Source organism: Saccopteryx bilineata, chromosome 12 (assembly GCF_036850765.1).
Source record: "Saccopteryx bilineata isolate mSacBil1 chromosome 12, mSacBil1_pri_phased_curated, whole genome shotgun sequence".
In the NCBI taxonomy this organism is placed as follows: Eukaryota; Metazoa; Chordata; class Mammalia; order Chiroptera; family Emballonuridae; genus Saccopteryx; species Saccopteryx bilineata.
Window position 1 is genome coordinate 33407650 of NC_089501.1, and position 14843 is coordinate 33422492.

Below are 14843 nucleotides of genomic sequence, written 5' to 3' on the forward strand. Positions count from 1 at the left end.
CTCCTCCGCGGCGGGGCCCATCGTGGCCAACCCCAAGTTACTGACCGAGACGACTTCGGTAAACACACCCTGCAGACAGACACGTCCGTTAGGGTCCCCTCTGACTGCAACACTGCTACAGCGGGTTCCTGTGACTCACGATCGTCTGCGGTCTACAAGGTTGCTGTGAGTGCTACGCTAGTGCACGTGGAACATACAGCCCTACAGACAGGGAAGCACGTGCCTCTACGTACAAAGACCACTTAGAATACAATCTTAAATCCTCAGTGTCTCATACTCGTAGACTGTTGTCTTTACAATTAGGAAAATGAGGTTCAGAAACAGAGACTTGTCTCCCCTCTAACAGTTATCAGGGGCAGAACTCAAACCTGGTCCACCTTCCTGGAGCCAGGAGCTTCCGGCCCCACATGGCCCTGCCCCCCACGTGTGGGGGGTGGGGTTACAGACTAGGCCTCAGTGGGAAACGTGCATGTCAGACCACTCTGCCCGTGTCCCAAGTGACGGAGAGAGTGCTTCAGTTACTGACTTCGGGGTAACAGATGTCAGCAAGAACAGGGCTCTAGAACTGCAGAATCCTGAAAGACGCGCGCTGGCTGTCCTGAGGCCCCGGCTCCCACAAAGGGCGCTCGCATGGGCTCACACACTCTCACACAGGCGCCACAGGGGACTCGGTCCTTCCCCACAGACTCCAGACACCTCCGAGGTCACAACCGGACCGCGCCAGGCAGAGGATGTTCTCACAGAGCTATTTCTAAAGCAGCAGCACATGGCCGTTTTTATTTTAAGAGTCGATGGGTGAAGACCACATGGGAACAGACCCAAGCGCTGCTGGCAGTAACGGTGCCCGACCACGACAAAAGGCCACTCGGTGTCCTGGCCAAAGCAATCACGTGGACCCAGTACATCCACAGTGACTCTCCCAAGCCAGCCCCGCCCGCCCCCCCCCCCCCCCCCCCCCGCACTGGCCAGGAGCGAGAGCTTTCGGGAAGAAGAACTGCTCTTTCTAGAGGTCTACTGCTCCAGGACACTTCTGAGTTGTGGTTCAACGTTCTGCCCCCATCTGTGACCCGAGTTCGCCAACACCAACGCCACTGCCTGTTTGGGGTTCAAATCTGAATGACGATTCACATTCAGTCGCAGCCATGGGAGGCGCCCTGTGTTAGCAGCCAGCCACACTTTAATCTGGGAATCCAAAATAACCACAGCTGCCCATCGCAAGGCGTGGCAGGAGGGAGACTGGGACAAGCGGGCGGGCCGACTCACCTGACGGTTTTCGTAACTCATTTGGCAAGCGGCCACATAGCATGGCACGGGGCGGAGAGGCCGGCACACATTAATGTAGTATTTCCTCCACATGTTGTGTTCTCCTGCGCTGTCCAGGGCGTACCAGTTTCCATCAGGGCCACCTTCTGACTTAGCGAGACTAAACTTACAGAGCAAAAGGTATGCTTAATCTGGCCTCCAGGACTCATCCTAACAATTAATTCCTAAGTAGTTAGAGAAACGCAGAGCAAGGCAGGCCCTCGCAAACACACTACAGAGATGAGCTCACCGGGACTCACAACACCCATGAGTATGTTCCACTTCTGCTCAAGTGAGCACTCAGCACACCCAGACCTGCTCCCGTCCCTTGGGATAGACAGTCACTGACTTAAACAATGCTGCTTAACAATGCTGTTTAATGACTTAAACAACGGATAAGGCTCTGTGGCGTCAAGACCAGTTACTATCATATAGTTTACCAAGCCGCTTCTAGAATGCATTCTGCTTGGGACTCCCCATCTGGGTCCTGCACCCCAGAACTAACTAGACTTTTGATCAGTGGCCCAGTTACATGCTCACCAGCAATGCCTACAGAACCTCAGCACTACCTGGATCTGGGCCTAGGCCAGGGCCAAGGGCAGGCTGACCCCACCTCTGGAGAGATCATACTGCTCAATGACGAAGGCATCAGTCACCACGCACTCCAGGGGCTCCTCTGGGCAGGCGTAACTGGTATACCACCGGAAATTGTAGGTAGAGTTATCTTCCTCCTAAATCAAGTGGCAAGCAGCAACAGGGAGGGATGACAATGAGAGGGAAACATTACGTGAAGCCAGCATTAAAAAAAAAATTGACCAGGATTGGGAAGATGGCAGCGGAGTAGGCAGACGCACAGATGCCCAGCTCTCACCACCAAACTGGAATACAAATCAATTTAGGAACAATCAGCATGAAAAACCACCTCTGGACTAGAGGAACAGCTCTCAAAAACCAAGGAGCAAAGAAGAAGCCACAATAAACCTGGTAGGAAGCACCTGAATCTCCCCTGCATACAGGAACAAAGGGGGAGGGGGAGGCTGAGAGCCCAGAGGGGCTCTCACTCCAGGGAAAAGAGCAGAGTATACTGCTCACAGTCACTTGCCTGGTGACCAGGGAATGAGGTGTGTTGAAAGAATCGGCTTATCTTCCAAGTGGAAAGGGGAGAGTGACCAACTGTGAGGGTCACAGGAATGCAGGAGATGACCTAAAAAGCTGACTTATTCAGTGCTGGAGGCGGCCATAGCTGGGGGAGGGACTGATCCTTCCACAAAACAAGACTGAATTGCTTCTGGATCACAGATCTCCAGACATCTCTCCAGCTACAATCAGCACAAGACACAGCTGAAAACAAGAAGTGGGCCTGACCTGTGGTGGCACAGTGGATAAAGCATCGACCTGGAATGCTGAGGTCGCCGGTTCAAAACCCTGAGATTACCTGGTCAAGGCACATATGGAAGTTGATACTTCCTGCTCCTCCCCTCTTCTCTCTCTCTCTCTCTCTCTCTCTCTTCCTTCTCTCCTCTCTAAAATGAATAAATAAAGTCTTAAAAAAAAGAAGAGGAAAGTAGGGGCAGTAACTCAGGTCTCCATGGAGATCTGAGATACATCTCCACCTACTGAATCTCAGAAAACACCCTGCCCCCAGAGAAATTAACTAGAAGGTAGAAGAGGCCTTCAGAGTCTCAGGTTACACCCACCACATTCCTGGATACAGTTTCAAGGAAGCCCCCTGCTGAGATCAGTAAACAAGACTATCACCTGTTAAGAAAACAAACAAATCAAGACTTCAAAGCTGCCGAAATCCAAAAGTGGATTACAAATAATAGCTGATGCCAACCCAAGAAGACCAAGAAACAACACAAGTGAAAAGTGGAGGCAGACAACACCAAGCCTAGATCAACCAGCTCTACAAACAAAACACCCAAACACAGAGACATAATGAGAAGATAAAAAAGTACAATCCAAATGAAACCACAAGAGAAACCTTCAGGAGATGAACTAAGTGATATGGAAATAATCAAACTTCCGGATGCAGAGTTCAAAATAATGATTGTAAGGATGCTTATGAATCTCAGAACAACAATGGATGGTCATTACAGACACCTAAAATAAAGAAATAGCGGGTATAAAAAAGATACAATATCAAAAATGAAGATCACAATGGAAGGAATTAAAAAGAGGATGGATAGAGCTAAGGATCGAATCAGCGAGTTGGAGGACAACTTGAATGAAGGCAAGAAAGCAGAGAAGAAAAAAGAAAAGAGACTCAAAAAGTCTGAGGAAACTCTTAGCTCTGTGACAACATGAAGAGAAATAACATCCGCATCATAGGGGTTTCTGAAGAAGAAGAGAAAGAACAAGGGATAGAGACTTTGTTTAATCATATCATAGCTGAAAACTTCCCTAAATTAATGCAGGAGAAATTCTCACAAGTTCAGGAAGCACAAAGAACGCCATTAAAGAGAAACCCAAAGAAACCTACACCAAGACATATCATAATTAAAATACCAAAGCTAAGTGATAAAGAGAAAATATTAAAAGCTGCTAGAGAAAAAAGGCTATCACCTACAAAGGAGCCCCCATAAGGATGACATCCAACTGCTCTACAGAAACACACTTGTGACCAGAAGGGAATGGCAAGAAGTAGTCAAAGTAATGCAGAACAAGAACCTACAACCAAGACTACATTACCCAGCAAGGCTATCATTTAAAATCAAAGGAGAAATAAAAAGCTTCCCAAACAAAAAAAAAAAAACTCAAGGAATTCATTACAACCAAACCAATGCTACAGGAAATGTTAAGGGGCCTGCTGTAAACAGATCAGAGTGTGATAAAATGTAGCAAAAAAGGAATACACCTTTAAAGAATAAAATACCAATAAATAATTACATATCAATAATAACCTTAAATGTAAATGGATTCAATGATCCAATCAATAGACATAGCGTAACTGCATGGAAAAGAAAACAGGACCTGTACACATGCTGTCTACAAGAGACACACCTTAAAACAAAAGATGCACATAGATTGAAGGTAAAAGAATGGAAAAAAAAACACATTTCATACAAATGGAAATGAAAAAAAAGCTGGGGTAGCAATACTTATATCACACAAAATAGACTTTAAAACAAAGGATATAGTAAGAGATAAAGAATGCTACTACATAATGATACACGGAGTAATCGAACAGGAAGATATAACTATTATAAATATCTATGCACCTAATATAGCAGCACCAAAATTTATAAAGCAGACTTTGATGGATATAAAGGGCGAGATCAACAGCAATACTATGATAGTAGAGGATTTTAATACCCCACTAACATCACTAGACAGATCCTCAAGAAAGAAAATTAACAAAGAAACAGCAGACTGGAAGGACACACTAGATCAACAAGATTTAATAGATATCTTCAGGACCTTTCATCCTAAAGCAGCAGAATATACATTCTTTTCAAGAGCTCATGGTACATTCTCTAGGATAGACCACATGTTAGGGCACAAAAGCAGTCTCAACAAATTTAAGAAGATTGAAATCATATCAAGCACTTTCTCTGACCCCAATGGCATGAAAATAGAAATGAACCACAACAGAAAAGCTCAAACATTCTCAAACACATGAAAACTAAAGAGCAGGTTGTTAAATAATGAATAGATTAAGAATGAGATCAAAGAAGAAATAAAAAAATTCCTAGAAATGAATGACAACAAGCATACAACTGAAAATTTATGGGACACAGCAAAAGCATTATTGAGAGGGAAGCTCATAGCAATACAAGCACACTTTTAGAAACTAGAAAAAGCTCAAATAAATAACTTAACCCTGCATCTAAAAGAACTAGAAAAAGAACATCAAGTAAAGCCCAAATGTAGTAGAAGGAAGGAAATAATAAAGATCAGAGTGGAAATAAATGACATAGAGGCTAAAGAAACAATACAGAGGATCAATGAAACTAGGAGCTGGTTCTTTGAAAAGGTAAACAAGATTGATGAACCTTTAACCAGACACAACAAGAAAAAAAGAGAGAAGACTCAAATAAAATTAGAGAGTGGAGAAATAACAACTGACACAACAGAAATACAAAATATTGTAAGAAACTACTATGAAGAACTGTATGCCAAAAAACTAGACAACCTAGATGAAACGGACAAATTCCTAGAAACAATCTTCTAAAAATCAATCAGGAAGAATCAGAACACCTAAACAGACCGATTACAACAAATGAGATTGAAACAGTTATCAAAAAACTCCCAACAAAGAAAAGTCTGGGGCCTGATGGCTTTACAAGTGAATTCTACCCAATATTCAAAGAAGAACTAACTCCTATCCTTCTCAAGCTATTTCAAAAAATTCAAGAGGAAGGTAGACTTCCAAACTCCTTTTATGAAGTGAGCATAATTCTGATTCCAAAACCAGGCAAAGACAACACAAAGAAAGAAAATTATAGGCCAATATCCCTGATGAATATAAATGCTAAAATCCTCAACAAAATACAAAAAAAAAAAAAGGGAAAAGGAGCCTGACCGGGCAGTGGCACAGTGGATGGAGTGTAGGACTGCAATGTGGAAGACCCAGGTTCGAGACCCCGCAGGCTCATCTGGTTTGAGCAAAAAGCTCTCCAGCTTGAGCCCAAGGTCTCTGGCTCGAGCAAGGGGTTACATGGTCTGCTGAAGGCCCGTGGTCAAGGCATGTATGAAAAAGCAATCAATGAACAATTAAGGTGTCGCAACATGCAACGAAAAACTAATGATTGATGCTTCTCCTCTCTCTGTTCCTGTCTGTCTATCCCTCTCTCTGTCTCTGTAAATAAACAAAGAAAGAAAGAAAAAATTAAAAGAAAAAACCTTTAAAAAATGGGAAAAGGAAATAGACACTTGTCCAAAGAAGGGATACAGATTGCCAATAAGCATATGAAAAAATGCTCAACATCATTAATCATTAGAGAAATGCAAATTAAAACCACAATGAGATACCACCTCACACCAGTCAGAATGGCGCTTATCAACAAAACAACACAGAGTTAAGTGCTGGCCAGGATGTGGAGAAAAGAGAACCCTCCTCCACTGCTGGTGGGAATGCAGACTGCTGCAGCCTCTGTGGAAAACAGTACGGAGATTCCTCAAAAAAATTGAAAATCGAACTGCCTTTAGACCCAGCTATCCCATTTTTAGAAATATACCCCAATAACACCATAGACCTGCTCCAAAAGAAGAAATGCACCCCCATGTTTGTGGCAGCATTGTTCACAATAGCGAGGATCTGGAAACAGCCCAAGTGTCCGTCAGAGGACGAGTGGATTAAAAAGCGTTGGTACATATATACTATGGAATACTACTCAGCCATAAGAAATGATGACATCGAATCATTTACAATAACATGGATGGACCTTGATTACATTATGTGGAGTGAAAAAAGTAAATCAGAAAAAACTAGGAACTATATGAATCCATACATAGATGGGACATAAAAATGAGACTCAGAGACATGGATAAGAATATGATGGTAATAAGGGGCGTGTGGGGAGGCTTGGGGGGGATGGGGCGAGGAGGGAGAGGGGGGGGTGGGGGGAGGGGAGGGGCACAAAGAAAACCAGATACAAGGTGACAAGACAATTTGACTTTGGGTGAGGGGTATACAGCACAATCAAGTGTTAAAATAATCTGGAAATGTTTTCTCTCAACATATGTACCCTGATTAATCAATGTCACTGTATTAAATTTAATAAAAAAGAAAAGTTGACCAGTACACCTTCTACAAACACATTTCAGAAAAGGGATGCTACTTTGCCCATCTCTTTTTATTAAAGGGGAGAACGTCCAGTAAAATATTAAGATGAAAATCTAGCCTCTGTTCAGTGGGAATGAGAAAGTTTTCATGCTTTCGTGTGTTTTGTATCCAAAACCCAGGTGACTGTGGGCTGTCACTGAGGTGTATGGTCCAGTGGATAAATGTGGGTTGTCACTGAGGTATACGGCCCAGTCACTGAGGTGTATGGCCCAGACACTGAAATGTATGGCCCAGTCACTAAGATGTATTGCCCAGTCACTGAGGTGTACGGCCCAGTCACTGTGGTGTATGTATGGCCCAGTCACTGAGGTGTATGGCCCAGACACTGAGATATATGACCCAGACACTGAAATGTATGGCCCAGTCACTGCGGTGTATGTATGGCCCAGTCACTGAGGTATATGGCCCAGTCACTGCGGTGTACGGCCCAGACACTGAGGTGTACGGTCCAGTCACTGAGGTGTACGGCCCAGTCACTGCAGTGTACGGCCCAGTCACTGAGGTGTATGGCCCAGTCACTGAGGTGTATGGCCCAGTCACTGCGGTGTACGGCCCAGTCACTGAGGTGTACGGCCCAGACACTGAGGTGTACGGCCCAGTCACTGAGGTGTACGGCCCAGTCACTGAGATGCACGGCCCAGACACTGAGATGTACGGCCCAGTCACTGAGGTGTACGGCCCAGACACAGCTGTATGGCCCAGTCACTGCAGTGCATGGCCCAGTCACTGGGGTATATGGCCCAGTGGATAAACAGCTCATAAACTGACAACTGCCTGGGATCCTAGCAAATCTAAACGGATGAACTAAAACCTCAAAGTGTGATAACTTCCCCAGCAAACCGTTCTCACAGCTCAGCTTCTACACAAACGGCCATGGTAGGCAGGCTCGCGTAGAAGTCATGGGCAGCCAGACCACTTGACAGTCTGTCCCCAGGGATACCCCAGCCCACACCTCCTCTGCGGTGAGAACCCCATCTCACTCCAGAGAAGTCGGTGGCCCTGCCGCGACCCCTTTCTTCTCTCCTCCCGCCTTCACGCGGCTGATTCCCTCTCCCAGGCGGCGTACGCATGGGCACCCGCGGCCCATTCCCACCTGATACTTGGGCACACCCACGCCAACGTCTCGGTCACAGAGGAAGGTGATGAGCGTCGCGCGCAGCGCATGCTTGTCGTTGTTATAGGGCGTGCCATCCTTGTAGTTCAACTGGATCATCCCATCGTAATAGGAAAATTTACTATTCTTCCGTCCCGAGTTCCAAACCTTTTTATCACTAAAACAAACAAACGTCTCTCAGAAAAGATGCTAAGACCAGACACAGGAGGAAGGGCTGGTGCACAGGGTGGGGGAGCAGCTGGGACCAGGTCCCGGATGGCAGACCACCCCGATCCTTAGTTAGGGATTTCTACGCCCAGCGGGGAATCAGAGACCAACCCTGGTCACACTCCAGAACCCAAACCCACAGCTGGTGGAGGGTACGACTCAGCTCATTTCTACTCGTCAATGAAGAGACATGTACGTAAGTGTCTAACAACAGAGAGGAGTCAGCTACACAGAAAAAAATGCATTACGGATAGCCCTCTCTCTTTTCCCGGGGTGTGTTCACTCTCTCTTTGGGAAATCACACACTCAGCACCCACTGGTCAGCATGCTATGTCCTCTCTGTGTCTGATTGCTTGTCACAAAGCAATGTCAGCAGAGAACACACCTGTCACAAAAGATCCCTCATCACAAACCCACGAATGAACGCAGTGACTTGCCTTCTTGCCACCTGACAGGCCCCGAGCCCGGCTGGCAGGGGCCCCCCGACACCGCAGCACACACGTTTATGTAAAAGTCGTACTTCTCAGTCTCCACCTTGTAGCCATCTTTCTTTATGAGAGTTGACAAGTCAAAAGAAAACTCTGCGAAGAAATAAAAACAATCCAAGGATGGAAGGTCGGTCAGACCGCAGTCAGTCACGGCAGCCTCTGCTCGCCGCCGCAAGCCAAGACATTCTTCCTGGGGACCACCCGGGCACCAGGAGACCAAAAAGGGCTGAAAAGAGGCTTTTCCTATTGGGCCACCAGAAACACAGTTCCTGACATGTTCCTCGGAGAAGGAGTCCTTACCATGTCACACCGTTAACCGAAAAATGCTATTCCAAGCCATAACTGCTGGTCAAATAATCAACCAGCATGCTTCCAAGCAGGGGAGCACCAGGGCACGACCTGTGTGGAGAGTCTCCCAGGGGCGGTGTCTTGGCCAGAAACTCACGCGGAAAGCCTTTGCCAACATGATTCACTTCCGCGGGTCCGTGCAGCAAGCCGAGGCTGGTTGTTCATTATCTCAACCCTCAAGCTTTAGCCTTTCAGAATGTGGGCCCAACAGGACTAATATTTTAAAGCAGGTTGCCTCGAATTCACTCTTATTTGTTTTCGTTTCTGTTTGCTAAGCCTAAGCAGGTCCAGGGGACACCCTGCCACCAGAAGCCGCTCGGACACCCACCTGCCTGAAAGTCAAAGACGGTGCAGTTCTCGCCCTCGGTCCTGGACAGCACGCAGGCGGCGGCCGTGTGCCACTCAAACTTGTAGAAGCAGCCTTCTTCTCCGGAATGTGTCAGCACCGGAGCACTTTGCAGATCACCTGCAGTCAGGGGGAGAAAGGGACCCTCACCAATCGCTACCGAGAGGACTTCCCACATGTGCTGCAGGAGTCCACCTACCAGAGGTCCCGAGAGCGTCCACCCTACAGAGACAGAACAAAGGGAGGCTGCCACGGGCTGCGGGCTGCGGGTAGCGGGGAGGACACGGCGGTTAGTGTTGGAAGGGGACAGAGTGTCCCTTTGGATGGATGGAAAAGTTCTGCATGTGGACGGTGGTGACAGATGCACAACAGTGAAAGTGCCCAATGCCATAGAACGGTCCAGTACAAGGGGTGAAAATGCTGAATTTACAAGGGGTTAAAACACGTGAATGTGCATGTTACTACAATTTCTTTTACAAATAAAATATAAGTTTCACATTCTGCATATGATACCATAACTTAAAATTAAAAAAAAATCCATATAAAAATCCTAGCCCCTGACCTCACCCCACAGCTGAGAATTGCTCCAAAGGACACACTTCAAGGGAAGGTGAAGAGGCTGAGTGGTGACACAGTGAGTGGCGCTGGGAGCACGCTGCCGACCCAACATTAGTAAAATCAGGGCACGCTCAACATCACCAGCAAGGAAGCCCCTAAAAATCACAACTAGGACTGAGAGGCGTCCAAAAGCACTCACAATGCTACGTTCTGAGGAGCATCAGAACGTGTGACTGCAGGTAGGTTATAACCCTGTAAAGCAATGCAAACAAAGGGACGCGGTGTACAGAAGAGCGCTGTATTTTTTAACGGTGAGATCCCGGACAGCGTGTGTCAACCATCACGACCCCTTCCTCCTCTCCCCATGGAGGAAGTTCAGCAGCTGCGTGGCTGCGCTCTGTCAGCCCTAAGAGGCAGCCCCCTTGAACCATAATTCTTTTGGAAAATTACAAGACAATGCCCTTGAAGGCCATTTATGGTTTCTCCATTGCTGGACTGGACTGGGGCGGTGGATCGGGGAATCAAATCTAACTGGACCATCGCTAAGGATGGCCGATTCTTGCAAGGCTGGGCTCCACCCCTTCCGACCTCATCCCCTTGGCAGGGCCATGAAGAAACGGACAGGAAGACTGTGCGCACACCCCTGGCAAAAGCCCGACCATGTCTCTTCTTTTGTATTTTTCTTTCCCCGGTGTTGTGTTTAAAATGTTAGCCCTGGCCGGTTGGCTCAGCGGTAGAGCGTCGGCCTAGCGTGCGGAGGACCCGGGTTCGATTCCCGGCCAGGGCACACAGGAGAAGCGCCCATTTGCTTCTCCACCCCTCCGCCGCGCTTTCCCTCTCTGTCTCTCTCTTCCCCTCCCGCAGCCAAGGCTCCATTGGAGCAAAGATGGCCCGGGCGCTGGGGATGGCTCTGTGGTCTCTACCTCAGGCGCAAGAATGGCTCTGGTCGCAACATGGCGACGCCCCGGAGGGGCAGAGCATCGGCCCCTGGTGGGCAGAGCATCGCCCCATGGTGGGCGTGCCGGGTGGATCCCGGTCGGGCGCATGCGGGAGTCTGTCTGACTGTCTCTCCCTGTTTCCAGCTTCAGAAAAATGGGAAAAAATAAATAAATAAATAAAATAAAATAAAATGTTTACCTGGCTTGCACAACAGTGTTATATTAGTTCTTATTCTCTTCTTGTCACCACAGACATCACCATCAGCATAGAGGTGAATGTTTCCCTCCTCTTTTGAGGGGGAAGAAATAAATTTGCCCAGATTTTTTTTTTTTTTTCATTTTTCTGAAGCTGGAAACAGGGAGAGGCAGTCAGACAGACTCTACCCGGCACGCCCACCAGGGGCAATGCTCTGCCCACCAGGGGGCGATGCTCTGCCCATCCTGGGCGTCGCCATGTTGCCACCAGAGCCACTCTAGCGCCTGAGGCAGAGGCCACAGAGCCATCCCCAGCGCCCGGGCCATCTTTGCTCCAATGGAGCCTTGGCTGCGGGAGGGGAAGAGAGAGACAGAGAGGAGAGCGCGGCGGAGGGGTGGAGAAGCAAATGGGCGCTTCTCCTGTGTGCCCTGGCCGGGAATCGAACCCGGGTCCTCCGCACGCTAGGCCGACACTCTACCGCTGAGACAACCGGCCAGTTGCCCAGATTTTTACATCCAATCTTTTCTGGAAAAACAAGAAGGGAGGAGGGTGGACAGAAGATGTTATTAAAAATGATAACGACAGAAAAGAGGCAGCACGCGTCAGCACAGACCCAGCAGGTACACAACAGACTTTTTCTCAGCCCGCCCAGCTGGCCCAGAGACAGCCAGTGAGTTTCTTCTTGAGTGACATGTTTGGCCAGGTGGTGGCAGCCACGCTGAAAATCCCGAGGCCCCCTACGGGCTCCGCAGGAAAGTGGGAGAAAGATCAACACCACTCTCGGTGCCCACAAGAGGGAGAAAGGCAAACACGCCCGGCCCGCCATCCTGTAAAACAACACTGTCTCCCCCTCCGGGGGACCCACTCTACCGAGACACATCTTTTGAAAGCACACTAAGGGTCCAGCATTGGTCCCAGGAACAAAGCAGAAACTAACTAAACCTGTTCAGCCAGCCAAGAAGGGGACCTCTTAATTCCTGGTTCAGCTGATTTTTCCCATGAAGTTCTGAAACTCCCTGCCATGTTCTGCTCACAGAAATCACCCTGAAGGGCAGGGTGATTCCTCCCACCCCCTGGCCGCACAGGTCCTTGTTCTATGCTTGGGACAGATTCGAATTGCTCTTCTCGCTGCCTGTCACTTCTGGGGTGGGAGGCTGATCCATCAAACTGAGCTGTCTGTGCAGGACAGCCACAGATCAACACAGTCACAGCCGATGGAATCTAAGGGGGACTCTCAGACAAAGGTGACAACAGAAGACGCCAGTCACCCTACATTGTCACTTCTGAACAACTGCTGGCGGTGAAGCTGTTAAAACACCAAAATCACTTTTATGCAAATCCTAACAGTGCTCTTCTTCAGGTTACAAAGGGAAAAGACAACCAAGTGTTTCCCAGTGAGGTTCTCTGGGTTTCCCACCACGTGGGAAGGGAAGGCCAACTTTAGGCCCTCCATAGTCTCCACCCAGACTGCCCCCCAGGGTCCCCCACAACTGAGACCATCAGTGCTCTCTTTACCATCCTTCACAAGCTGCACTTAGAAGGTGGAGGCCGAGATAAACCGCAGGGAGACTCTCTAGCTCTTCCTGAACCGGGGGCGGGCCTTCGGGGGAATGCCCCAGACGCGGGCCCTGGGCACACTCACCCACTCAGCACACAGCCGCGTCCTCCGGGCAGCCTCTCGCCTTGCCTCCCTGCAGCAGTTTGTGGCAGACACTAATGAAGTAATGCTTCTTTTCTGTTTCCTTCTGGCTGACATCCACGGCTTCCCAATTCTGTTCTGGTTCTTTTTCTTTCTTTTTTTTTTTTTTTAAAGTTTCTTTCACTAAAGGTCGTGATTATTTCCCTGTGACTCCCCAAACTTTTTACACAGGGGGCCAGTTCACTGTCCCTCAGACCGTTGGAGGGCCGCCACATACAGTGCTCCTCTCACTGACCACCAATGAAAGAGGTGCCCCTTCCAGAAGTGTGGCGAGGGGCCGGATAAATGGCCTCATGGGGCCGCATGCAGGCCGCGGACCGTAGTTTGGGGATGCCTGCCATAAATGATGATTAGATGGAAGAGAAAGGCCCAAGGCTCACCAAGCATGTGGCCACTAAGCCTCAGGCACTCACGTTTCTGGTCCAGAGAGTTTGCAAACACAGCAATGCCCTAAGCTTCTTATTTTATGTGACATAAATAAACCATGCCCCATACCTCCTTCAGATACTACATTAGCTTTCAATTCCCACCTGACCAAGAAGTGCTCCTTCTAATCGAATCCATCTGCCTCCTGTAGGGCAACTGGACGGATAAGGGAGAGCTGTCCAAGACACAGCTTTGCTTAGTTGTTCTAAAGTGATTCAAGATAATCCTTTTATAAAGGTAGGGCTGTACTTACTTGAAAATATTGGCCTCCTTATGAAGGCCCTGTGACTAGGTGAGCACTACTAAATGCCACTGCTCTTGGGGGTGATAAATGCTACAAGGTTGTGCTTATTAACACACACAAACACAGCTACTAATCTGTTTGCTATGAAATGAATGTTTGTGTCCTCTCAAAATTCGTATGTTGAAGTTCGAAGCCCCGGTGTGATTGGATTTGGAGGTGGGGCACTTAGGAAGCAATTATGTTTAAATAAGGTCATGAGAGGGGAGCCCCCATAATAGAATTTATGCCATTATAAAAAGATGAAGCAACACGAGCTCTCTCTCTCTCTCTCTGCATGCATGCACCAAGGAAAGGTCATGTGAGGACATAACCAGGAAGAGGGCCCTCACCAAGAACCGATCTCATATTTCCAACTGGCAGAACTATGAGAAATAAATGTCTGTTGTTTACGCCACCCAGTCTATGACAGTATTTCTTTACAGCAGCCCAAATAACTACAACAGTGCTACAATTATGCAGGCTTGTTTTAACATCATTAGAGATGAAGAACAGTCTACATCAAAGCAGGACTGCAGGCCTTCACCCTTTGAAAGCATCACAACCAACATCTCTCCCCACCCCTCAAACTCAGAGCACCTAAAGAGCCACTTCTGACTCAACTGAGCAGACTTCAGACAACCGGACTGCAATGACAGGGCCAAAGAAAACAAGTGAAAAATCCCACGGCATCAAGAACAAGATTCAGAAGTTCTGGGTTTAGGCTGCAACAGCTCTATCTCCAGGCCAATCCTTATCCTCCTTTCCGACTCCCTCTTACCCTTGCTGTTCACTGCCAAATACAGAGAAGGGACGCTGAGCGTGACTGTGGAAGGCAGGGCAACTGCTAGCTCCGACTAGGCCAGCGGTTCTCAACCTGTGGGTCGCGACCCCGGCGGGGGTCGAACGACCAAAACACAGGGGTCGCCTAAAGCCATCGGAAAATACATAATGCATATATTACAGTTATGAAGTAGCCACCAAAATTATTTCTTGGTTTGGGGTCACCACAACATGAGGAACTGTATTGCGGGGTCACGGCACTAGAAAGGTTGAGAACCACTGGACTAGGCCATGTCCAAACCAAGTGACAGTGACCCGAAACTTCACAGACCCTACCTGGAAGTGCAAAATAATTTGTGGGCCGGAAATT

General features: G+C 48.0%; 1 protein-coding gene across 1 annotated transcript in view; it reads right to left on the reverse strand.

The window, feature by feature from the left end:
- LOC136316057 (microtubule-actin cross-linking factor 1-like) overlaps positions 1 to 14843 on the reverse strand; it is a 91825-nt gene continuing 76982 nt past the window's right edge. The window contains 6 exon segments of the mRNA XM_066247800.1: positions 1 to 69; positions 1264 to 1428; positions 1872 to 2033; positions 8184 to 8361; positions 8797 to 8992; positions 9576 to 9713. Coding sequence (XP_066103897.1) covers positions 9687 to 9713 — 27 coding nt within the window. The 3' untranslated portion in view covers positions 1 to 69; positions 1264 to 1428; positions 1872 to 2033; ... (1 more) ...; positions 8797 to 8992; positions 9576 to 9686.